This window comes from Neophocaena asiaeorientalis, unplaced genomic scaffold, assembly GCF_003031525.2.
Source record: "Neophocaena asiaeorientalis asiaeorientalis breed wild unplaced genomic scaffold, Neophocaena_asiaeorientalis_V1.1 scaffold50, whole genome shotgun sequence".
NCBI lineage: Eukaryota > Metazoa > Chordata > Mammalia > Artiodactyla > Phocoenidae > Neophocaena > Neophocaena asiaeorientalis.
Genome location: NW_020172717.1, coordinates 1,441,637 through 1,466,357, shown reverse-complemented (window position 1 = coordinate 1,466,357; position 24,721 = coordinate 1,441,637). Strand labels below are relative to the sequence as shown.

Genomic DNA, 24,721 nt, shown 5'->3' with positions numbered 1-24,721 from the left:
AAATGGCTGAAGTCTAGCTCAAGAGAATAAAAAAACTTTTCCATGAGAGCATAGGTGCATCCATAGGAAATGTTCTAAGGTGATGCTATTTTCTGTTACTCCTCAGATTGCCTTTAATGTGTTAGAAGCCAGAGCCACAGAAAACAGGACCAAAGGCCTGGAGAAACAGGGGTGGGAGAAAAGCTGGTTGCAGAGTAGCCATGCTTGAACATGGGAAAGGAAACGCATGAATGAATTGGCAATAGAGTCCTAGAGAAAGCAGCCAATCTGAGCTTTTCCAGATGTGCTTGTCTATCTACAGTTTGGTGGTTTTTCACCTTTTGAAAAGTCTTCATAAGCTTGGGGAAGTTTCCAACTTTTAAACACAACTGTGGGGATCCCTTTTGCAAATCAAGTGAGTAGTCATCAACTAAAATGTACTATTTCTTTTGGAAAACTGATTTTATTATGTTGATATTACTTACTTCACAAAACACAGGCCGAAACACTCTAAGATAAATTTAACACATGACACAAGTTTTCAGTAACAAATGCTAAAAAGCCATTATGAAATTGGGCATGCCAATTCAGTTTGCTTGAGTTAATGAAAAATAAATATTTGTCAGAAAATATTGCTCAAATGGTTTGTGTCTTATGATATGAACCATACTACCAAAACTGCCAAAAGGCACAAGAGAACTCATCACCTAGAAAAAAAATCCAATTAATTTTGGTTATGATATTTATTATATAACAATCTCTGAAAAAGAGAGAAATGCACTGCATAATCACACAGTTCAGAGCTAACCAAATTACAGAAACTTTTAGTCAAAAAGAATTCAACATATATTTTTAAAGTTATCTGCTTATTATTCATTGTAGAGCCTGACAGGATCCTGGCAGGCAAATAGAGAGACCATATATCACTTTTAAATAAGACTACTCTAGTATTTGTTAAAGGAAGTTGAAAGAGAAAGTATTTGCTATGGATTGAGACAAACATTTCTCAAAGGAAATGCAAATTCACACCAAAATTAACACATAAGGTACAATGATTAAGATTATATCATCTTTCCTTTGTTCAACTATTCCATATTTTTAAAAAAATCAGTTAATCTTTCCTTTAACCTGTTAAAAATCAAAAGTATCTAAATTAATAACATTTCAAAAAATTAGTAGAGATAGTCGGCCAAAAATTTAATGAATACCTCCTAAGAACTAATTTATGGAATAAGTAATATGGACTTCAGAAAGGACCACACATAGATATTTAAAGATATTTGGAGTCTTCGATAGGAAAAAGAACATTAAGTATAATAGATAGAATAATCAAAATTAATAGTTCATAAATTATATTTCTCAATAGGTACAGATGAATGAAAATAAATTTTTAGATTCGTATACAAATTAAAAACTTTCATTACTTGGAAGTTTTAAATGTTGAAAATAAATTTTGAATTTCTTGGTAAAAGGTATATATAAAGTTTTACCATTATTCTGTGATAATTTTCTCCCTGTGTAAGTTATGACCAAAAAACTAGAGAAAACTGTGTTGATATATACTTATACTGTATATGTAGAACAGTAATCTCCAAAGTGTATTGATGTACCAGTAAAATTCCTCTTTCTGTTTCTTTTTACTGAAAGGAAAAACAGATTTTACATTGACTCTGGCACCACCTCTCAATCTAATTGTCAAATGGTCACATGTCATATCTTGAATTATAAACTGCCTAATTAAATAAATTTACAGGTTAAATTATAGTTTTAAACAAACCAATCCTCTCAAAATGGACAACTGGCTTAAAAGTATCCCAATAAAGAAATCATGAACTGAAGAAAATGCTAATAGTACAAACACAGGAAAGCGGCAAAGCTGATGCTTCTTCTACTTCTGTAGGTGTCTCTGTTTTCCCTCCTAATAGGGCTGTTAAAGATGACAAACGTCAAGAAATGGGCCAAAAATAAAGAAAAAAAGTTATCAAGTGTCTATTTGAAATATAAATTTTCATCCACTATGCTTAAAAGCATCAGCATATGGCTCGCTACTTAATCAAAATACTCATTTTAAAATTTATAACTTCATAAAAAGAGAATAAAAAGTTTGTGTAAACTGTTAATAAAAGTTCAGATAGAACAGCCAGCATGCTCAAAAAGTCTACTGTTTTCTTCACTGTGCTCTTTTCAAACTAGGCAGCCATCTTTTTCATCTTTTGCAGTCAATTTCTAACTTCTGTTTCTACTTTCACATCTAGTTATGAGACACTGACTTAGAAAAGTCAAGTTAGGATACAGGCCTTCTGTTGCTACTGTTGTTTGTTTGTTTTTGTTTTCTTTTAATTAATTTATTTAGTTTTGCTATTACATAACTCTTTCATACTGAGACATAAATATGTCAAATGTATCACACCCTAGGGAAAAAAAGGTGAACCATATCTCACCAGTATAAATTATAATGTACCAGGAAAGAAAAAGTGTTTTGGCTAAAAGAGAAGCTGAATGTTCCTTGTAAAACTGGATGAAATTTCTATATTTAAAAATTACTACTGCCCCAGGACAGTGCTCAGTACTCTTGGTTGGCAAAGAGTTTTCATAGTTTGAACAAGAAAAAACCCCACTGGTGTTAGCTTTCTAAGACAGTTGATACAATATAATGTAACTGAAGAAGAATGTATACTACTTGATTTTAGATGGGAGAGGCAACTAAATACTACCTAGCAGTATTGACTATATACAAAGTTATAAAACTCAAAGTTTTATGAAATGGTTTTGTCTAAATCTGATATAGTAAAAATTACCATTTACTTTTTATTTAATAGGTAGATGAGTACTGCAGTTTTTCTTGGGAAAATGTTTAAAGAGATTTTTATTAAATTAAAACATAAGACGACAGGTTCACATATAGGTGATTAGTGTACTTTACTCAGCATTGGTTTAAAAAAAAGCTAAAAGCTTTCCAGTCTATTTGAATATCATCATGCTCTCCATTAAGGTAGCCAATAGCCACGTGTGGCTATTTAAAATTAGTTTTAAAATAATTAGAATTTAATTAAAAATTCAGTAGCACTTGGCACATTTCAAGTGCTCGATAGCCATATGTGGCTAACCACACTGAACAGGGCAGATTTAGAACATTTGCATCGTCCAGAATGTTCTATTGGATAATGCTACAGACTTTAGCCTACATCTATGATTAACAATCTTACACAAAAGTTTATTTATGTCACTATAAACCAGACAAGGTAGCAACTATTTTAGTTTTTCATTCAAATGTTGTTCTTGGCCTTCCTTTATATTCAGAGTTGTTTTCCTGCTTGACTTTCCTTATTCAATCATCACATTTATGCAACCATATTACTTCAGCTGTGTGGGTGTTTTTGGTTCCCCAAAACTTGATTTCAAGCCACATTGGCAAGGTAAATATGAGGCAAGCTAAAATACAAATAGTTCTAAATTATGAATCGTATAAGCTACAGTTTCACAGAAATTTATCTCTTTATTTGGTTCCATATATTTCTTATTCCAGCTCATTAAACATTCCGATGTTTTAAGCACAAGTACCCAGGAAAGAAACATTTACTTCTACTTCCAATGGATGACCAGCAGAGTTACAGCTTAGGCATCCTCAATAAGAACTTTATAGCTGAATTATAAACAGATCTCCTTTCTATGCTTACAAGGGAATAAAATTGTCACTTCTTTTTCTACAAAGGCTACAAGTAGCTCATTTATGCACGTAAATACAAAGCACTATGTACAGCCCTACTCTTTCTTTGCTGTGGTTATAGCAGATATATAAAATGCTTCAATGCTCATGTGAAAGATAAAATTTCAGAATGTCATATTTGATTTTTCTGCTCTCTTTGACAGTTTTTTCCTTTGACCTTAATTTTCAACTTTTATGGAAATTTATAGCCCTAACAGTAAAAAATATATATAATGATACCACATTAACTAATTTAAAAAATAACTGGAATGTAATTAATATATATATTGGAATAATATGTATGGGAAAAAGAAGGTGAAGATTACTTTCATTTAAATGGCAAATGCAATGTTATCCATCAAACGTCTTAGGAGTATTTGAAACATTTTGCTCTATTTAAGACCACTGCAAATAGAAAATACGAAAATGTTTTCCTGGAAGATTCGGGAAGTTTCCCAACTGACCAATTCAAAATGTTTACTGAGTTCCAAATATCTACATTTCTATTGCACAGATTTATCTTTTAGAAAGAAACTCCTGTGGATTTGTTGTTCTAGAACTGCCATTCCTGAGGCTGAAGAAGCAATAGAAATAAGCAGAAAAGAAGATACTTAAGGTATATAAATATCCTGTTTTTTTGGTTTTTTTTTTTTTTTGAGTTGAGTATGTTTGTAACCTTTTAGTTTTGCTCTCAGACAAGACTTCTGAATATATATTGTAGTTTTGCGAGGCTTTTGAATACAATTAAAAGTTAATCTCAGTTTTGAAGGTCCAAGGTAGCCACGCAGAAGACTGGTTTTTCCTGGTCCAATAGAGATAAAGCATTATACTATCATTTTTTATTTTAAAGTGGGGGAAAAAAGTGTTGTATGCAATGATATTTCCTTGCCTGTTCTAATGTAAGACATGCGAGTAAATGATGAGGTGAGGAAAAAACTATATACATATGGAAAACAATGTTTTAAGTTTGGCTTGTAATATATAACTTTATGGTGCTAAAAGTTTTAGTAGCACAGTGGAATTCTATACAATTAACAATTCATTGTTAAAGAACTCAGCTTTCCAACCGGTCCCTCCTTTTACATAAGTTATTTCTATAACATAAATATTAGTCATATCCTGTTGTCAGAGATATATTCTTCTGTAATACTTTTCTTTACTAACTTTAAAATAAAGAACTTACAGTCAAGGAATTTTCTCCATCCTCATGTCCCGTATGGTTACGAGCTCTTCCTCTGCCATCAGAGATGTTGAACAGGTCTCTTCCAAAAGGTTCAGAAAAATTTCTCATCATCTGTCGCATACTTTCTTGGTGTGCCATAAAAGAATCACTGTTGAAAATACATATAATCATGTAAGAGTAAGTGTTGGAATTTAAATAATAAGTAGGCAGCTTAATACTACAAAGAATGATTTTGGGCTAATATGCTTGTTAGAGAGACAAAAGAAGAGTTTAGGAGAATAGAATTATCTCATAAAGACCCACTATTCATGAATACAAAACCTGTTGTTTGCTATCTACCATAATTCACTTATGTATAATAGTAAAAATATACCTTTATTTATCTCATTGTATGAAATTGATAAACACAAAGTAACACATCTCAGGTAGCTTAAGCCAGCACTAAAGGAAATGGCAAAAAAGGACTGAAAAATATTGCTACTAGGTAGAGGCCACTTTGGGCAGTCTACATACATTCTAGTGAGAGCTAATAAAGAATGCTGGCTTGTTTATTTTTTAACTCTTATTTATTAAATATGAGCATTGAGAACTATAGCTATGTTATGAATACCATAAAAGATAAAACATTATTTTTTTAAAAACAGGGCTTTTTTTGTCTTAATGTTATGGAGTTGTAAGAGTTCTTTATATATTCTAGACATCAGGTTTTTATTATATATGTCTTGTAACTACTTTTTCCCCCAATCTTGGACTTGCCTTTTCATTTTCTTAACTTACTTAACTTACATTTTCAGCTTACTGAGCCACATAGCCAGGATCCTTTGTTAGGTCTTCAGTTTTCATCAGACTATGAACTTTGCATGGAAATTTTATTTCTGACTTAGTTTTCTATCTCTGCCTTTCATGTTTAACTAACTCCAACTCCTGTGACATTTTACATATCTCCATAAGCGTCTTTTGTTTTTAGAGGATGAGGAATAAGTAGAATTTAAAACATGAAGGGAAGAATTGTAATAGAAAGTCAGAAGTGGACAATCTGAGGGGAGTATCGTATAAAAGAGTAAATTGTGTTGATTATTCTACCGTACCTTCTAAATTTCCTGTCTTAAAGTTAAAAGGCTTCCATTTTTATTTTACATCTTCTAACATGGGAGATTTATTTGTAGTTTTCTTTTTTTTTTTTTTTTTTACAAAATGTTCTAATATTACTGAACTTAATTTCAGTTAGGTATATTATAAACTTGATTATCTAGTCTCTGATGAACCAATGAACTCACTAATTTATATGTGTGGTACCCAGCTTCTAAGAGGGCCCCAATGATCACCATTCCCTGGTATTCATGCCCTCATGTAAACCTTTACTCCCCTTAAGTATGGCTGGACTTACAGACTTGCTTCTAATAGAATATAAGTGATGGGATGTCAATTCCAAAATTAGGTTTTTAAAAAGACTGTGGCTTCTGCTTGTGTGCTCTCTTAGCATGATGGCTCACTCTGCAGGAAGCAGCTGCCACACTATGAGGCAGCCCTGTGGGGAGGCCCACATGAGTGAGCTTAGGGGCAGGTTTTTGAGACCAGCCAACAGCCACGTGAAGGAACTTGGAAGTATATTCTCCGTCAGTCAAGCCTTAAGATGACGACAGCCTTGACTCACAACTTGATTGCAGCCTAACAGGGCCCGAGTTGGCACCACTAAGCTGCTCCTAGATTCCTAACCAACAGAAGTTACGACATAATCAATGTTTGTTTTAAGCTGCAATAGATAACTAATACATATTACATCCCAAAGAGCAGTGTATAACACATTTAAAACTGCCCTTATTCTGTCAATTTTGGTAGTTTCATCTAATGACTGGGAAGGAAATGAATACAAATCTATAAAAATAAGTAGGTCTGTTCCTGCATCATGAGAAAATGTTTTATAGATTTTCACCAAGTTTTGAGACTATGTTTGGGATGGTATGAATATATATATAAGCTTCTATGGCATAAAACAAACCTCAATTGAGGGTGGTGTTTCTTAGATAGGTTTCTTAGATAGGTGGTCTTACTCTAGAGCAGTTGAAACTGAGGTACAAGAAGCCACGGAACTTGTATTCTATTTATTCCTCATCTTCTAAAAACAAAAGACGCTTACGGAGATATGTAAAATGTCATAGGAGTTGGAGTTAGTTAAAGATGAAAGGCAGAGGTAGAAAACTAAGTCAGAAATAAAATTTCCATGCGAAGGTCATAGTCTGGTGAAAACTGAAGACCTAACAGAGGATCCTGGCTGTGTGGCTCAGTAAGCTGATGTTAAGAAAATGAAAAGGCAAGTCCAAGATTGGGGGAAAAAGTAGTTACAAGACATATATAATAAAAGCCTGATGTCTAGAATATATAAAGAACCCTCACAACTCCATAACATTAAGACAAAAAAACCCTGTTTTTTAAAAAGTAATGTATCTTTTACGGTATTCATAACATAGCTATGGTTCTCAATGCTCATATTTAATAAATAAGAGTCAATCAAAAGTCACTAAGGAAGAAGTTCGGAACTACAGGTACTGATTGCAACGGAAATGCTTCTCTATGTAGCATGCTCCCAGGTGAATGGAAACTTTATTTAAGAACAGTAAGCAACTCTCCCAAGAAATGGTGGCTAGACAATATGATATACGGGTTCAAGTTCAACAAATGTTTATTTTGTATATTGTGCATCAAGCATAAAGGTTGATTACTGGTCTGGAGGAACTTCTGGTCTGACAGAGAAGTGAGACTTTATGTTTTAAAATTAAGATTTTAAAACTTAGATATTATATTAGTTTACTATTGCTTCTGTAACAAGTCACCACAAATTTAGTGACTTAACACAAATTAATTTTCTTACAGTTCTGGAAGTTAGAAGCCCAGAATTGGCTAGAATCATTGTGTTGGCAGGGCTGTATTCCTTCTGGAGGCTGCAGGGGAAAATCAGTTGCCTTTTTCTAGCTTCTAGAGACTGCTCGTGTTCCCTGGCTTATGGCTCCTTTCCCCATTTTCAAAACCTGCAGCATAGCATCTTCAAATCTCTCCCTGAGGCTTCCATATTTAAAAGACTCGTGTGATTAAATCGAGCCTGCCTGGATAATCCAGGTTATTCTCCTGTTTTAAGGTTAGCTGATTAACAGAGTTAATTCCAACTATAACCTTAATTTCCCCCTGCAATGCAAAATGACATATTCACAGTTTTGGGGGATTGGGACATGGGCATCTTTAGGGGGGCATTATTCTGTCTACCACAAATACATTCCTAAAATCACTTTATTTAAAGCAATTTCCAATTGTTCCTGTCAGTCTGCATAAAATAGTCTTAGAAGATTGAAAAGCTATAAAATACAGCTTGTGATAAACCTGGCACTAGTGTGCTGAAGGGGATTTCTATGACTGATGATGAAGACAATAGATTAAAGAACTTGAACCTGAATTAGGACAAGCCAAAAGACATCAGCTCTGAAAGCATCAGCTCTTGAAGAAGTATCCACCCCAATGGCAGCATTCTCTCTGACTAATGGCCTGATTTGTAACTATTATTTTTTGTTATAATTCAAGGGGACTTTTGAGGTCCTTTATTAGACTACTAAATAATTACAATTTTTAAAAAGTAATTTATGAAATCCATGCCAATGCAAACTACCTTCTGTTCTTAAAGTACCAAAGAAAGGCTTCTGTTATACTTTGCCTCCCCCTTCCCCCAAACCCTTTCCTGATACTTTTCCAGCTACTGTCTGCTTTCTTTTAGCACTTAAAATCTACCAATAGTCATCTATACTTGTGTCCTTTACTTCCTTGTAGCTCATTTCCTTTATTTCTTTACAAATGCCTTTTCCGTCCCTTCACCTCTGCAATAAAACGCCAATGATTCCCTTAACCTTCCAATTACTGAAACCCAAAGGTCATCCCTAGTCCTTGAATTCTCCGCAGCATCTGGAACTTTGGGGGCAATGCGCTGTTCTCAGCCTTGTTTGATAAATTTCTCCTTTAAATTCTCCTTTCCTTCTCGCCCTTGATGGAGCTTCTTTAGTGTCACAGATAGATTACTGATGTGTCAAAATGTTGATACCTCATCCTTGCGGCAGCCAGGTGGGGCCTGAACCTGCCAAAGTCCCTGGTGCTGGTTACTTCCAGCTTCTATCAGTCTCTCCTCCTTCGTACTCCAAGGTGCTTTGCAAATATTCTCTAATTGTAAATGATGTTAAAATGCTGAAAAGCACTGCCCCCTAAAGACATACTTCCTCTGGGCTTTACCTGGTCTTCTTTTCCCTGCCCTCTGTGCATTATTTCTTTTAACTTGACCATGCTTAAAAGTCACCAGAGGTACCCATTAAAATGCAGATTCCTGAGACATACGCCCAGGGATTTTTGATTCAGTATATCTGGAGAATGACCCAGCAATCTGCATTTCAGCAAGCATTTCAAGTAACCCTAATGCAGATGTTCCAAGGACCTCAAATGAATAAACACTATAATCTGTCCTCTTCAACCACTTTATCAGGGACTGTAGTTCAATTTCTGCTTGTTTTGATGCAAATGGTCTCCATTTATTTAACAAATATATACTGAATACCTATATAGAAGGCCCTGTGCCAGGCAGTGGGTATAGAGCCCTGAACTTTGGAGGGCTAAAATCAATTTCAACATCCTATTGGCCAGGAAGTTGTAATACTTTTTGAAGTACTCAGAGTATAAATTACAATGATAAAGCAATTATTGAACATTTGCCCATTTCTATCCAAATAAGTCTGTGTTTACTGAAGTATAGCTGATTTACAGTATTATATTAGTTTCAGGTATACAACATAATGATTCAATATATTTATAGATTATACTCCATTTCAAGTGATTATAAAATACTGGCTATATTCCCCGTGTTGTCCAATACATCCTTGAGGCTTATTTATTTTACACATAGTAGTTTGTACCTCTTAATCCCCTCTCCCCACCTCTCTTGCCCCTCCCCTGTGCCCTCTCCTCACTGATAACCACTAGTTTGTTCTCTATATCCGTGAGTCAGTTTCTGTTTTGTGATAGTCTTTCATTTGTTTATTTTTTAGATTCCACATATAATGATAACATACAGTATTTGTCTTTCTCTGTCTGACTTATTTCACTAAGCATAATACCCTCCAGGTCCATTCATATTGTTGCAAATGGCAAGATTTAATTCTTTTCTATGGCTGAGTACTATTCCATTATACATATACCACATCATCTTTATTCATTCATCTGTTGATGGACACTTGGGTTTCTTCCATGTCTTAACTATTACAAATAATGCTGCTATGAACACTGGCATACATGTATCTTTTCAAATTAGTGTTTTCATTTTCTTTGGATATATACCCAGGAGTAGAATTGCTGGATCATATGGTAGTTCTATTTTTAGTTTTTTTGACAAAACTTTGTAGTGTTTTCCACAGTGGCTACAAAAATTTACATTCCCACTGACAGTGTACTAGGATTCCCTTTACTCCATATCCTTGCCAACATTTGTTATTTGTGAGCTTTTTAATGAAAGCCATTCTGACGAATGTGAGGTGATATCTTATTGTGGTTCTGACTTGCATTTCTCTGGTGAGTAGTGGGATGTTGAACATCTTTTCATGTACCTGTTGGCCATCTTTATGCCCATCCAGTGAATTTTTTTCCTAAAAATACTGCATTTTTCACTTCTAGAATTTCTATTTGGTTGTTTTTGTTTTATAATTTCTCTTCCTCCACTGAGATTTCATATCTTTTCATTCATTGTAAACATATTTTCCTTTACATCATTGAGTAAAATTATAATAATTGTTTTAAAATCCTTCTCGGTTAATTCCAACATCTGGATCAGTTTGGGATCAATCTCTATTGATTATCTTTTCTCTGGAGAATGGGTCGCATTTTCCTGTTTTTTTTTTTTTTGTCAAGTAATTCTGGATTGTATCTGTAAATTGTGGCTATTATGTTTGGGAGTTATATATCTGTTATATTCAGGAGTAGTGTGGGTTGCTGTTGTTGTTTTAAGCAGGCAGTTATTCTGGCTGGCCTTAATATTAAAATTCTGTCTCTTGCGTGGCAGCTCAATTCTCAATATTGTTTTTATCCTTGGCTGAACTGCTTTATGTCTCTCCCACGTATACAGGTGTAAGGCTCAAATGGAGACTCGTGCAGAATTTATTAACAGTTCTTAGAGATCACCCTCTCTGATTCTCTCCCCTTTTGGGACTTCACTCCTCATTTTCCTGTGACTGTGGCTGCACTGAACTTTGAGCCTGGTTCTTAGCTAGACAGTTTCAAGTCTTCTATCAGAGTTTTAGCCACCCCTACATAGCACAGATCAAGCTTACCCATAGGCTACCATTGCTTTCCCTTCTTCCAACTGTTGAGTCACCTCCAGTGTATGTCTGATTTTGGTCATTTTCCAGTACCTTCTACGGAAAGTTGTTTTTGTGTTTTATTCTGGCATTATACTGTTATCTGAAGGAGGGTTGGTACAACTGGAGCTTTCTTGGCTATGCTAGAAATGAAGGTCTCCTGAAGGTATTAATCTCACATTCTATAGTCTTTTTTGTTTCATTAGTTTTGTTTCCTTAAATGTTGGTTCTTCTGTTTGGTTAGTGTAGCTTCTGTCTTTCATGATGTTAGTTTTCCTCAAATGTTTGCAGTTATTTACATATTTAGAACAAGATAAAGAAATAAATGGATGCAGGGACGTGAGTGGTTAAAAGTATTTTAAGTGAGTTTATAGATCTGAATTAGGAGGGAGAAGCTGGAATGTGTGCTTAGTCCTACAGTTTGGTTCAGTGTTTGAGATTTCCTGTTTTAACCTCCTCCCCAAACCCTTTCAATCCAAGGCCTAATAGACTACTTTCTCTTTCTTCTATCAAATTAGCTTCTCTAGCTTTTTACAATTTCCTTTTATTTTTACTGTGGTAAGAACATTTCCTATGAAACCTACCCTTCTAAGAAAATTTTAAGTGTACAATACAGTACTGTTAACTACAGGCACAATGTTATACAGCAGATCTCTAGATCTTATAATTTTCTTTTTCCTTTGTCCCTGAGACACAGAACAGCAAAGGAGTACCTTGGGAGCAATAATTTATCCCCCTAAAAAGGAAATGAGGGGAGCGTAGCATGACTGTGGACTTTAATCCTCCCCATCATGTATAGTTATTTTCACTTACCTGCTTTAAAATAGCAACACAAAGGAGAAAAAGACGTTCGGGTTGGAAGGGAGCTACAGATTGGAGGAAGGGGAAGAGGATATAAAAGACAGATTGGCATTCAATCATTTCAACTTCCTTTCAATGTGCCTTTTTATACTGCAGAAGCTCAAAAGGTAAAATTTAATTTCCTAGACCCCACTGCAGCTAAGATTCTGGATTTAGGTTCTGCCAATTATGGACAATGGATAACTGGAAGGTAGAGATGTGGGAGAGTCTGTATGTACTATTACTTCTGTTTGTTGGTAAACATGATCACAGAGCTACGTAGTTTTTCTGTAGCAGTATTAGCAACTCAGAGTGTCTCATCACTAGAGCTTTATGGGTATTGGGGGACAGGAAGTGAAATCCATTTCGCTGATATGGTTGCTAGCAGGTACACAATGGCTTTGGAGTTAGAAGTAGCAGCAGCTTCCCAATTTAGTGATCCCTAACTTGGGAAGTGGCAGTTGCTTCCCCAGTGGTCTGGATGTGATGGGACTTTGAGGGTCATTCCTGAAAGTTTAACCTAGTCTGTTTCTTCAGCCATCACAGTGATTCTCTAAGCCATCTAATGCCCTGTAATAAATCATTTTCTGCTTCAAGTTGCTAGACTAAATTTCGTTTTCCACAATATCAACGTAGGTGGGAAGGTTTACTCCTTTTATTTTCGTCAGCCTTAATCCCATTGCAGCATGTCTGAACAGTACTGACTGTTTCAACTATTTTATTATCTTTCTTTTATGTACTCCTCAATATTTTTTTTCTACTTTCTTTTCTTTCCCTTGAAGGGAAGGCATAGGTTACCATTATAGGGAGTCAAGGGGAAATTTTTTTTTTTTTTTTAAATTTAAGTTAAAAATAAAGTCTTGCTATTTGTGTTAGTCCTCTTTATAAAACAAAGACATTTGAAAATAGAATATCATACAGAAAATATTATTTGTCTTTTCTGCCCAATTAGAAGCTTCTTGAGGAAAGAGGACACATCTCTCTTGCTCCCTCTACTGTACAAAATTATCTGGCCCACAGATGTTTCTGGACTGACTGATGGAACAATAACCAAAAAAGGATAGGAAAAGAGCCATTGAAGACTTTTCAGCACTTTAAAAGCATTCAGATGGAATATAATGCCACCTTTAAAAGTGCAAGGCAGATATTTATGTATTGATATAGAAGGATTAGCAAGATATGTAGTATACCTCCATTTATATTTTAAAAATTCATGTACATATGCTTATAAATGTATAGAATATATCCCTAGGAGGCTATGCAGCAAACTGGTCATAGTGGTTGCATTCTGAGAGGGTGGCTAGATGTTTGAGGGCCAAAGGTGGGAGGGTCTTTTTTTGTCTTAAATTATTTTATTGAAGTATAGCACATATAGAAAAGTGCACAGATCAATCACAACTGTACAGCTCAATGAGTTTTCCCATTTTTAAATGTACAGTTTAGTGTTAACTACATTTGTTTTGTTGTGAGGAGGGGTCTTTTAATTATGTACTCTTCTGTACCTTTTTGAGTTTTTGCCACAAGCATGTTTTACACATTCCAAAAACACATTTTTGAAAATGTAAAGCACCTTGATACTTTATAAAATAAGGTATTAATTGCTGGATGTTGGATGTTATTAAATTTTAAGAGATTTTCCTCATTTTTTAAAGTCTTATAGTGCATGTGTAAACATGGAAAATTGAAATGGGAAAAAAGTTCTGCTCCCACTAAAATGCTGTAAAATAAAGTACACCAATTTATTTCTGTGAAAACCCTAAAGCTTGTCAAATTTTGGTATTCATGGTAAGATCTTACTAAGTTTTTTACTTCAATAAATTAATATTTCCCATCTGTTTTCAGTAAGGCATTAGTTTTAATTATATGCTAAGACAGAACTTTACTCCAAAAAATATTGTGTAGTTCTGAAGTCTTATTGCCTTAATTCGACTTGAACATAATTTCTGAAAATTGAATGTAGAAATTTATGCCGAATGTTTCAAATGATTAAATTGATTCTACAATAACTGGTGTAAAGGTGAGTGGTTTTAAGTTGTATAAAGGATTTCCAGCAATTATAGTCTTCTACTCAGAAAGCAGTGCCATTTCCAAGGTACACGTGATGATATTACAAAGTATTAAAATAAAAAGATGAAGGCTTCCCTGGTGGCGCAGTGGTTGAGAGTCTGCCTGCCGATGTGGGGGGCGCGGGTTCGTGCCCCTGTCCGGGAAGATCCCACATGCTGCGGAGCGGCTGGGCCCGTGAGCCATGGCCGCTGAGTCTGCACGTCCGGAGCCTGCGCTCCGCAACGGGAGAGGCCACAACAGTGAGAGACCCGCGTACCGCAAAAAAATAAATAAATAAAATAAAAAAATAAAAAAAGTATTCTCTAAATATATCTAATAGGGAGGCTGTTTATGAGAGTGTTTCCTGACTGTTTTGTTCTACAGATCTGTTTACTCTTGTGCAGTATCAATTGTTTTAAAGGAAACTGGTTAAGTAGAGAAAGAAATATATTTATGAATGACAAATAGCAGGTCCTCTGCATACCTGACCGAAAGGATAATTTTCAACCACCCCTGCATTAGGACCACTGCTGGTCTGGATGATTGATCCATATTCTTAAAAACTGTAACATGTCGGTACTCTTACTTCTTCATTTGTTCTCCTACTGTCACTCCCTTGTCCTTTACACACCAATCCACTTGTGGACATTGCTCTGACTACTTTCCAGCCTCCTTCCTGCTGACAAACTTTATGCAAAGTCATAAAAGGAAAGTGCTCTCCAGTGTGTGCAGGTTGAGGATGCTCTTAGTGCAACAGAACACAAAAATTTCAACAGGAGTCCAAAAATTAAACTGTTCTTAACCAAATTAGTAACCGAATCTCTGAGAATGAAGAGTCTCTTTAGTTGAACGTTCAGTATTAACTACAGAAATGTACTTGTACTAAATTCATTTAGGAAATAGGATAAACTGAAGACACTAGAGCATTAGGTTTATTTAGAGATTATTCATATTTAATTCTTTCCAACTAAAAACAGACTCTAACATATTACAAATAATCAAGTAAAGATATTATACACACAATGAAGAAAAATATCATAAATAATTTTCCCATGAATTCTTACAGAATTTTTAGTTTTGGATTTTTGTCTTATTAATAGGAGCTATGGGCACGGAAAATTTAACAGACTACTATTCCTAGACCTGCCACCTGTTAAAAGTTTGAGAATCACTATTTTAGCAGAATTATAGGCAACTGGTACTATGCGGAAGTTGTGACAATTTAAAAATTAAGTGGGTCAATGGCACACAATGAGAATAGAGGGCAGAAACAGTTTCCCAAAATCAAGTTTCCCAAATCAAGACATGAAGATCAAAAGTTAGTTTACAATTAAGGAATCAGAATTTGGTGTATGTATCTCCCTCCTTTTTACTTAAAGAGACAGAGTTTCAAGTAGTTCTAAGACAAATAAATGAGTTGTCTAAGAAATAATTTCTAGTTTTTACCTTAAAAACCAGACTGTTCCTAAGTATTTCATATCTAGATGATATTCAATGCCAGATGATACCAAGAAATTGGAATTATTTTTAATTTTGTTAGATGTAAATATGGCATTGTGGTGATGTAAGAATACAACAATATTTTTCAGAGATGTATTTAGAAATACATATGAATAAGATGACAAGAAGTCTGGAATTTGGTTAAAACACTTTGGGGACTTCCCTGGTGGTGCAGTGGTTAAGAATCCTCCTGACAATGCAAGGGACATGGGTTTGAGCCCTGGTCCGGAAGGATCCCACATGCTGTGGAGCATCTAAGCCCATGCGCCACAACTACTGAGCCTGTTCTTTGGAGCCCGCGAGCCACAACTACTGAGCCCACGTGCCAGAACTACTGAAGCCTGCACGCCTAGAGCCCGTGCTCCACAACAAGAGAAGCCACTGCAATGAGAAGCCCGCACACTGCAACGAAGACCCAAGGCAGCCAAAAATAAATAAATAAATAAATTTATTTTAAAATACCCAAAACGCTTTGGAGACAGCAGCAGTGATAGAGATGGGTAAAGCAGGTGTAAATTTTGAAATTCTGGGTGCGGGGTATGCAGTGTTACACTGTTACACTTTTGTAGTATATATTCAAAATGTTTCATAAAAATCTTTAAAGAATAAAAAAGAAATAGAACTATGTAGAGTTAAAGAATTTCATACCATCTGATGTTTTTAAAATGGATGAGTCAAAAGAGAGTCCTTTTGCTGAGATCTCTATACTCACTGGACTTTTAGAGCTTAGAATATGGGTACAAGTATGAAGATTAAAATATTCATTCTAATTAATATGCAGTTACTTAAGAAAACCAGTCAACTTCCCCTTTAGATACGTGGATGACATTCAACTGCATGAAGAAAGATACTTCAGGGAATACTAGTTTTGCTCAGTGAATAAATGAGTATTAAATAGCTATTATTTTCCTATAGAAACATAACATTCAGTAAGATTTATTTTTCTGATTGCATTATAATTGGGTTAAAAATGCAGCAACTAAATGTGGCTCATTTAAAATGTTGCCCAGGTTTCTCTTTATTTAAATAGGAGTAGGTATATTTATACATAGAGCAAATGCTAAAAAAATCTTAATATTTTTATTGACATGAACAAAAGGCTGCTTGTTGGAAAAAGCATTAAGACAAAAGTGGGCTCACAGTCTGGCTTTTGCACCTGTCTGAACCATTCAGGAAGAAACCTGGCTGGACCCTGAAGTGAGTTCAACTCATGTCTACCCAAAACAGCAGCTGCTTGGAAATAGGACTTTAAGATTTCTCCTGTTCAAGCTTGAATTTTTTTCTTTTTTAACAAAGGCAAAATCTCTTGTGGTAGCAAGAAGTTATTTTAATATTTTAAAAATTAATCTAATAGAGTTTGTTTTCTCAGGTAGGAAGAGTTTTTACATTTTTCTACATATTCATATTGTTCTCTTTTGAAAATTAATGTTTAGGGACTTCCCTTGGTGGTCCAGCAGTTAAGACTCCACACTCCCAATGCAGGGGGCCCAGGTTCGATTCCTGGTCAGGGAACTAGATCCCGCATGCAGCAACTAAAGATTCCACATGCCGCAACAAAAGATCCCACAGGCCATAACAAAGATCCCACGTGCTGCAACTAAGACCCGGTGCCGCCAAATAAATAAATAAATAAATATTTTTTTAAAAAGAAAGAAAATTAATGTTTTATTCTTCTAGGAAAATAAACTAGAAATATGATGACACTTTACAAAGCTAATACCCTATAAACGGGTCATACTGTGTACATAAACTGGTCTAAAGTAATAACTTGAAATGTGGTTAAAGATGTATATGAAAAATATTCTTTGTACATCCACAGGATGCAGTATTTTGCATCCACTAAATTCATGCTTTAAAGAATACCTAAAGACTAGGGAAATGCTTATGGTATATGTTGAGGAAAAGCACAGTATATTTATTTTTATAAATTTATTTATTTATTTTTGGCTACATTGGGTCTTTGTTGCTGCGCGGGCTTTCTCTAGTTGCGGTAAGCCGGGGCTACTCTTTGTTGCGATGCGCAGGCTTCTCACTGCGGTGGCTTCTCTTGTTGCGGAGCACGGGCTCTAGGTGCGCAGGCTCAGTAGTTGTGGTGCAGGGGCTTAGTTGCTCCGCGGCATGTGGGAGCTTCCCCTACCAGGGCTCGAACCCATATCCCCTGCATTGGCAGGCAGATTCTTAACCACTGCACCACCCGGGAAGCCAAAACAGTATATTTATAACCATAAAGTTTGGTTCCAATTTTGGAGGAAAAAATTCATATATGGAAAATAGAAACGAAATACACCAAAATAATGATAGTAGCTAAAATCTTGAGTTGCATGATTTCCTTTACCAAATTTTCTATAGTCTTCAGATTTGCCATGAGAATGCATTTTCATTTAAATGAGGAAAAATTTACGTATACTATTATAATGGCCATACTACTTCTTTCAGCATTGCTGACACAAACCACAATCAAACAGAATGAAATTTAGCACCAAACATATGTTTTCTACTCCGTTATATTTGCCTATCAGAAGCTAGGAAAAATTGTTGCCCCCTCCCCCGACAAAAAAATCTTAACTCCTAGATTGATTCTGGGTCTCTTGGGATAACCTCAACATAAAAGTGTTTTTTTTTAAGGGCTGGTAATGTTTCACTTCAGAATAAGTTTTTTTTCTTTAAGATTCTCTCAAATATATATATGTTGTGTATATATATATATATAATATTTATATTATATATACATGTAATATATATTTTTTACCAGAATTACAATTTTACTGGCCTGTACAAGAATATAGATATTTGTGCTTCTAAGTAAAAAAGCAGTACACTATTCTTTATTACACAAGGGTCTTAGATAACTGATACGGCAGTCCCATTCATCAAGGGAAATTCCTTCCTTCCACTATACATGGTAGTGGCATAAGCAGATTGCTATGGGTCTTTGATCACAAAAAAATGTTTCCTAGTCTCAGTAAGGTGTATGGGTCCATAAAGAAAATAGATCAGATGATATATTTTCAACACTAGAAATAATGCATACAACCTTCGTAAGAGAATCTTTTAGGGCATGGACCATGACTTCTACAAATTTATAACAAAGTCCATGGGGCTGGGCATATAGTAGAAAACTAAGAAATACTTGAAGAATGAATTACATTTCCATAGGCAATTTTATTTGCCTACTGTTTAGAAGCACAGTTTAAAATGGTGGTGTGGCAGAAGGCTTTGATATTGTAAGAGATGTAGGAATGACTATGGCTCCTTCCCATCCTGTAGGTACTCCCCTACTTCTATGCGAATGCTTACAAAGTCACTGATAGAACTAAGCATTATGATATGATCAGATGGTACCAAATGGCATTCTTTGACTATGTCATAATCATGTTGTGCTCCTTGGCTCCTAACTCAATGGTTCGTACTTAACGAGCCAAAGAATGCCCCGAACAGTCTAGCTTATTTAATAAGGTGATTTTGTTTTATTTTCTGCCGTGGCAATATTCTCAATCAAGAAAATATCAGTCAATGCCTGTCTTGTATGTGTAATACATTCACTTTCAACTCAGTAAATAGGTCAAAGCAGTGTCCTCTGACTACCTCCAAAGTGCGAAATAAATAAATTTTTAAAAATTAAAAATAGAGATTATAGATATGTAAATTTTAGCCCCTGATGAGAGTGAGGAGATAGAAAAAGTAACATCCTAAGAATATATGCAGGGCTTCTCTAACCAAAGACTGGTCATCACAGTATGGTGCCCACATGAAGAGTTTGGGTGGCTTAAAGAAATGCTAACAAGTTACTATGAAAAATAAGGCTGATTTACCTTATTAAAGGCTGCTTAATGTCTAATAGCTGATAAGTAGTAACATAGCTATTCTTTGTAGACTTGCACAATCAGAATTTCATTTCTGTAGCTCAGAAGATTCAAAGTTCATGTTTCTGTACAAAGTAGAAGTTTCTAGATTGTACTAAATATATGTAAACTTTTACATTTAATAATCAATGTTTTTTAGGGTGTAGGATAGATGCCAAAATCATTTTATTCTCAAATTAATTTTTCTGTCCATACTTGCATATTTCTATTCTTAAGAAAATGCAAACGGGAGGAGAAAGTAGTATTCTTGAGAGGAAACTGCATGCCAGGAAGTGCTAGCTTTTAGCCTTTGTGTTTTTAACCAAATTACAAGTATTATTTGTTTAAAAAGGTATATGTGAATGTATACTGTGAGGCAATTTTCACTGAAATAACTTCAGCTCTGAAACATATTGACACCAAAAATGTCCCAAATATATAATAAAACAACAAACTTTAAAATATCACTTTTAAAGTTTCCCTTTAATTTTCTAATGAAACATTTAATATGTGCTATTATAGGAAGGTAACCATTAAAAATGAATATATTTGAATTCAAAACTAGATTTTGTTTTCTACTCAAATCTCTAAAGTGTTTGACAATTTGACACTGTATTTTACTAGTCCTAATTTATTTAATAATTCTAATTTTATATCCAAGAAGTATATACTTTTTGTCTGCCCACTTTTAATTAGTAAATTAGTAGAGTGTGCTTATTATTAATATCTCTGATTCTGAACTAATGAATTATTTAGAAAATGGTAGTATTTAAATTAGAAAGGGCCAACATCGACAATGGCACCTGTTGAATGCAAATACAGATCTTCCTCTACTTGTGATGGGGTTACATCCTGATAAACCCATCATAAGGTGAAAATAACCATAAGTCGAAAATGCATTTAATACATCTAATCTACCAAACATCATAGCTTAGCCTAGTGTACCTTAAATGTGCTCAGAACACTTACGTTAGCCTGCAGTTGGGCAAAACTAACACAAAGCCAACTTTATAATAAAGTATTGAATACCTCGTGTAATTTACTGAATACTGTACTAAAAGTGAAAAACAGAATGGTTGTCAGTGATGGGTTATTCACTCTCGTGATTGTGTGGCTGACAGAGCTGAGGCTCACTGCCCCTGCCACTGCCTACCTCATCACAGTATTGTACCACATGTCGCTAGCCCGGGAAAAGACTGAAATTCAAAATTCAAAGTATGGTTTCTACTGAATGTGTATTGTTTTCTCACCATGGTAAAGTTGAAAACTCTTAAGTGGAACCATCGTAAATTGGGGACCATCTGTAACTACTTTCAGCAATCCAGCAATCAACTAAATACCACATTAACTACAAGACAGAGTAAAAGACGCCAGGTTGTCATTAAACAATATCTCTTGAATACTTTCTACATGTCAGACATTAAAATAGCCACTAGTGAACCCAATGACCAGACACATAATGTTAGCAATAGGGACAAGATTTATATAAAAGATGGTGGGCATGGAACCCTTCTGTGCTCCTTAAGGTCAGTGGATGATTTAATAAGGAGTCTATCACCTTTATCAATTCCTTATGCTTGACTTGTATTAAGTAGTGGATTCTCATTTTGTTTGGGGTTCGGGTAAAAGGGGTGGGTCAAATGACACATTACTTGAAATAAATATAAACTCACATTCTCTTTCTCCCTTGTCTCCCCTAATTATGTTTATTCTCTATATTGTTAATTGTGGAGCAAAGAAATTATAAGTCAGTTTTATAAAGTTAATTAATTTTATCCCAGATTTCTAGGATATGGCTGCCTACATCTGAAGAAGGCTACAGAAAATGATGACTGAAAAACCTACTGACATTTAACTGATGGTCCTATCCATCCTAAGCCCATGGGAAGAGTGTTCTTTGATGTATGCCTACTACTTGTGGTCTGTTACTATTTCTGACCCTGACTCTTGGGTTCATTGCCTTTGCTCAGAAAGCGTCACCCAAGAGTTTAAATTACACTTTTGCTAGACGTTTTAAAGAAGGTACTAATTATACATTCATGGTTTAGTTTAGTTCATTGCTCTTTTGATATAATCAAAGACAATACAACTCAAAAGTTGTCTGTCATAATCTTCTTAACTGTCGCCCATTGTACTGATGTCACAATTACATAAGAGCCACTTCAACAGCTCAACTAATCTATGGATATATTTAGTCCCTACTCTCAGAGGCTTTTAAAAGAGCAAATCATAATCCAAAATTTGAAATGTGTTAAAATGACACTGGTCATAGGCGTCCCAACTGCTCCTAAAAAGTTAAAACAGCATGATAAATTTGCTAGAGTCCATACACCCCTTATTTATAATGAATAATCTTTAGAATAAAATGTTAATCATTTAACTTTTTCTAAATTTATCATTTCATCTTTCTACTGTTAATTTTCTTTCAGTTATTACTTTTATGTTATTTGGTTTTAATATAGTACTAATACATTTAAGCCAATATATAGTATTTTTCTTTAAAAACAAACAAAAAAATCGATGTAGTAAACTGTTAACATTTTAACTTTTTAAAAAGATGGTCCCCAAGCTGCACAGATAGAGAATTTAAGTGATCAAAATAAATTAGGACAGCAAGTCAAAATTCAAACTGACAAAACACTTGGGTAAAAAAGTAACACAAATCTTCCTGTTTTAGGGCTCACTAGATTGTTATTACTTTTATATAATCGACAAAGGAAGAACTAAAGAAAAAACAAGACACAGCAAAACCCAGAAAATTAGATCATAATGAAACAACTAATTTCTGGATGCCTTCGTCTTAAGGCATCATATTATTTCACTTGGAACCATTCACTGGGTTGGCACTTGTTTACCTGAGGTGTTCAGTGCACCTCTCTCTGCTTCCCTGTCCTATTTGTACTTTTGACAGAAAGAGGAGTCTCTCTCCAAACAAGGCTAGCTTTGTAACAAAGCAAGTAAAGGAAACAAACAGGGCACTTGGCAATTTCCAACCACTTCCAGGGAAAGACAGCAAAACTCTCCAAGTGCTCTTATAAGCACGTATTATGGAAAATACTTCTTTAAAAAAGAAGTTTCCTTTTTTGAAGACTTATTAAACATTCCCTGCCCCTCATTTGGAATAGAAGCAGGTGTGGAAAGGGTCCTGTAAGTATAATTCTCTGCATAAGTTCCACCGAGAGGGCAGTTACCGTCGTCTGCAAAGCCTCTGCGGCTGCGAAGACGGGACTCCCAACACCAGAAGCACAGGGGTTGCGGGGCGGGAAGTATCCGAAGTCTGGCCAAGTTGAGAGCAGCCGGCACACGGGTTTGTTGGGCGGGGAATCCCCCCACCTCACGCCCGGCAAATTTCTCTCCCCTCCTTCTCACGTCCCGAAATCCTCCTCTCCTCTCCCTCACACGCCCCTAAATCTTCTCCGTTCCCTCTTACGCCCCCCAAGTCTTCCTCTCCCTCAAGCTGCCTCCTGGAGTCACTCGGATTCCCTCTCGCCCTCTTGAGTTTTAACTGACTCTTTTCCCTTAAGATAGCTCCGTTCAAGATCCCCGAGTTCCCGCGCGACCGCCGGCTCCCGGCCCGCCGACACTCACGAGAAGAAGGGATCATCCTCAAAGCTGCTGCTCAGCATCCCAAACATCCTGGCTCTGTCTCGGGCGGCGGCGTTTGCGGACAGATTGGAAAACGATGTAACGCCGCGGCCGCGACCCGAGCCAGCCGGTCCACCACTGTCGACGCTTGTCTCCCAGTCGCTAAGGCAGAGCCCGTCGGGAAAGGCGGTGCTTGACGCGGAGCTGCTTTCCCATTGGACGCTGGTCCCATAACGTCACCAAGATGAGGCGGGGAAACAATGTGCCACTGCCATGGCAACCGCCGTCAACACAGGAGACTGGAAGTCTGGCCACGCGCCAGCCAGGCAACCCATCGTGAAGCCTGGGGTAGCACAAGATAGCTTGTTCTCTGGGCTGCAGGAACACAGAAATCAGTCTACCCCCTGTGTGACCTTGGGCAAATCCCCCTCGGCCTCGAACCCCAAGTCTCTTTTCGGGAAAATGGAGATGGGTCAAGATTTAGGCCAAATGGCGTCCAAAGACCCATTCACCGGCCACATTTTGTGATCCACAGCAGAGTCCTATATCCGAAATGCTCTGTGGTGGTTGGTCGGACACTGTGAACAAATAATAAGAAAAGATATGCAAAAAGATTTTGAGTACAGTTAGTAAATAGTGTACCCAGTACTTGAGGGAAATGGGATGAGGCCTATCAGATTTCAACAAACAATCTTTGCCTTTTGTGAGCCTGAACTGAAAGTGGTGTTTCCCAAAGTGGGAAATGCTTAAGTTTTACGTAGACATGTTATTTAAAAATAAGATGAGAATCTTGCTCTCTTCCATCCTCTTTCCAGTCCCTATTTCAAGAAGCAAGTCTCACTTTGATGCTGGTATGTCTTTAACACCTTCTCCAGCATTCCTTAACAGAGTAGGACTCAGGCACAAGGCCTGCAGCAAGCAGCCATAGCCAACTAAAATTCCATTACTGTATATTTTTGTTTTAATTGTATTTATATCTGAGTCTTCTGTTTATGGCAAGTGAAACTGGTTTTAAATTTAAAGCAGTAACTAGTCTTTAAACACTAAGTGAAAAAGTGAGCTAATTTAAGGAAACAGTACAGGTGGGATTTGGATATGTTGGGGGGGAGGGGGGAGGGCATCATGACAGTGGTTCTCATACTATTGAGCTTTGGAAAACACTGTCCTGAGAACTTGCAGGAGCCTAGAGAAAGGTGGAGAAGAAGAAAGAAAGAACATTAAAGAAAGAGAAGAACAATTGAGTCTAAGAAGAGAGAAAATGCACCTTGCACGTCCATCCTTAATTAAGTGGGCTCCCCAGCCTCTCTCGAGGGCTGTCATGTGGAGACAGAGTGTTATCCATGGCTCCACAGGGCCTCCTGGGATTGGGCCAGAGAAGTGGCACTCTGCCAGAGTGAAGAAGCGTGCAGGGCCTGATTTGGAGGTGGCAGGAGTACTCAGGGTTATTTTGGGAGCCAGAAATTTAATCCTTTGGACCTTTTACCTCCCCACCTTTAGCCAAGTTCTCTGGCAGCCCCCCTTTCCCGATACTGGTGACATGAGGTTGGGCAGCCTTCACAGCCCAAGTTGAGATAGTATAGCCCTTCTGGGGAAGAGGATATTTTCTTCCCCAGCCTCAGAATGAAGTTCAGAGAGCATATACATATTAGGGATCTTCTTGATTCGT

General features: G+C 36.1%; 1 protein-coding gene across 1 annotated transcript in view; it reads right to left on the bottom strand.

Moving 5' to 3' along the window:
• MLF1 (myeloid leukemia factor 1) overlaps window positions 1-24,721 on the bottom strand; it is a 56,043-nt gene that overhangs the window by 11,841 nt on the left and 19,481 nt on the right. The window contains exons 3-4 of the mRNA XM_024740165.1: window positions 23,059-23,633; window positions 4,869-5,016 (exon numbers count right to left, since the gene is read on the bottom strand). Coding sequence (XP_024595933.1) covers window positions 4,869-5,016; window positions 23,059-23,105 — 195 coding nt within the window. The 5' untranslated portion in view covers window positions 23,106-23,633. The remainder of the gene's footprint in view (window positions 1-4,868; window positions 5,017-23,058; window positions 23,634-24,721) is intronic.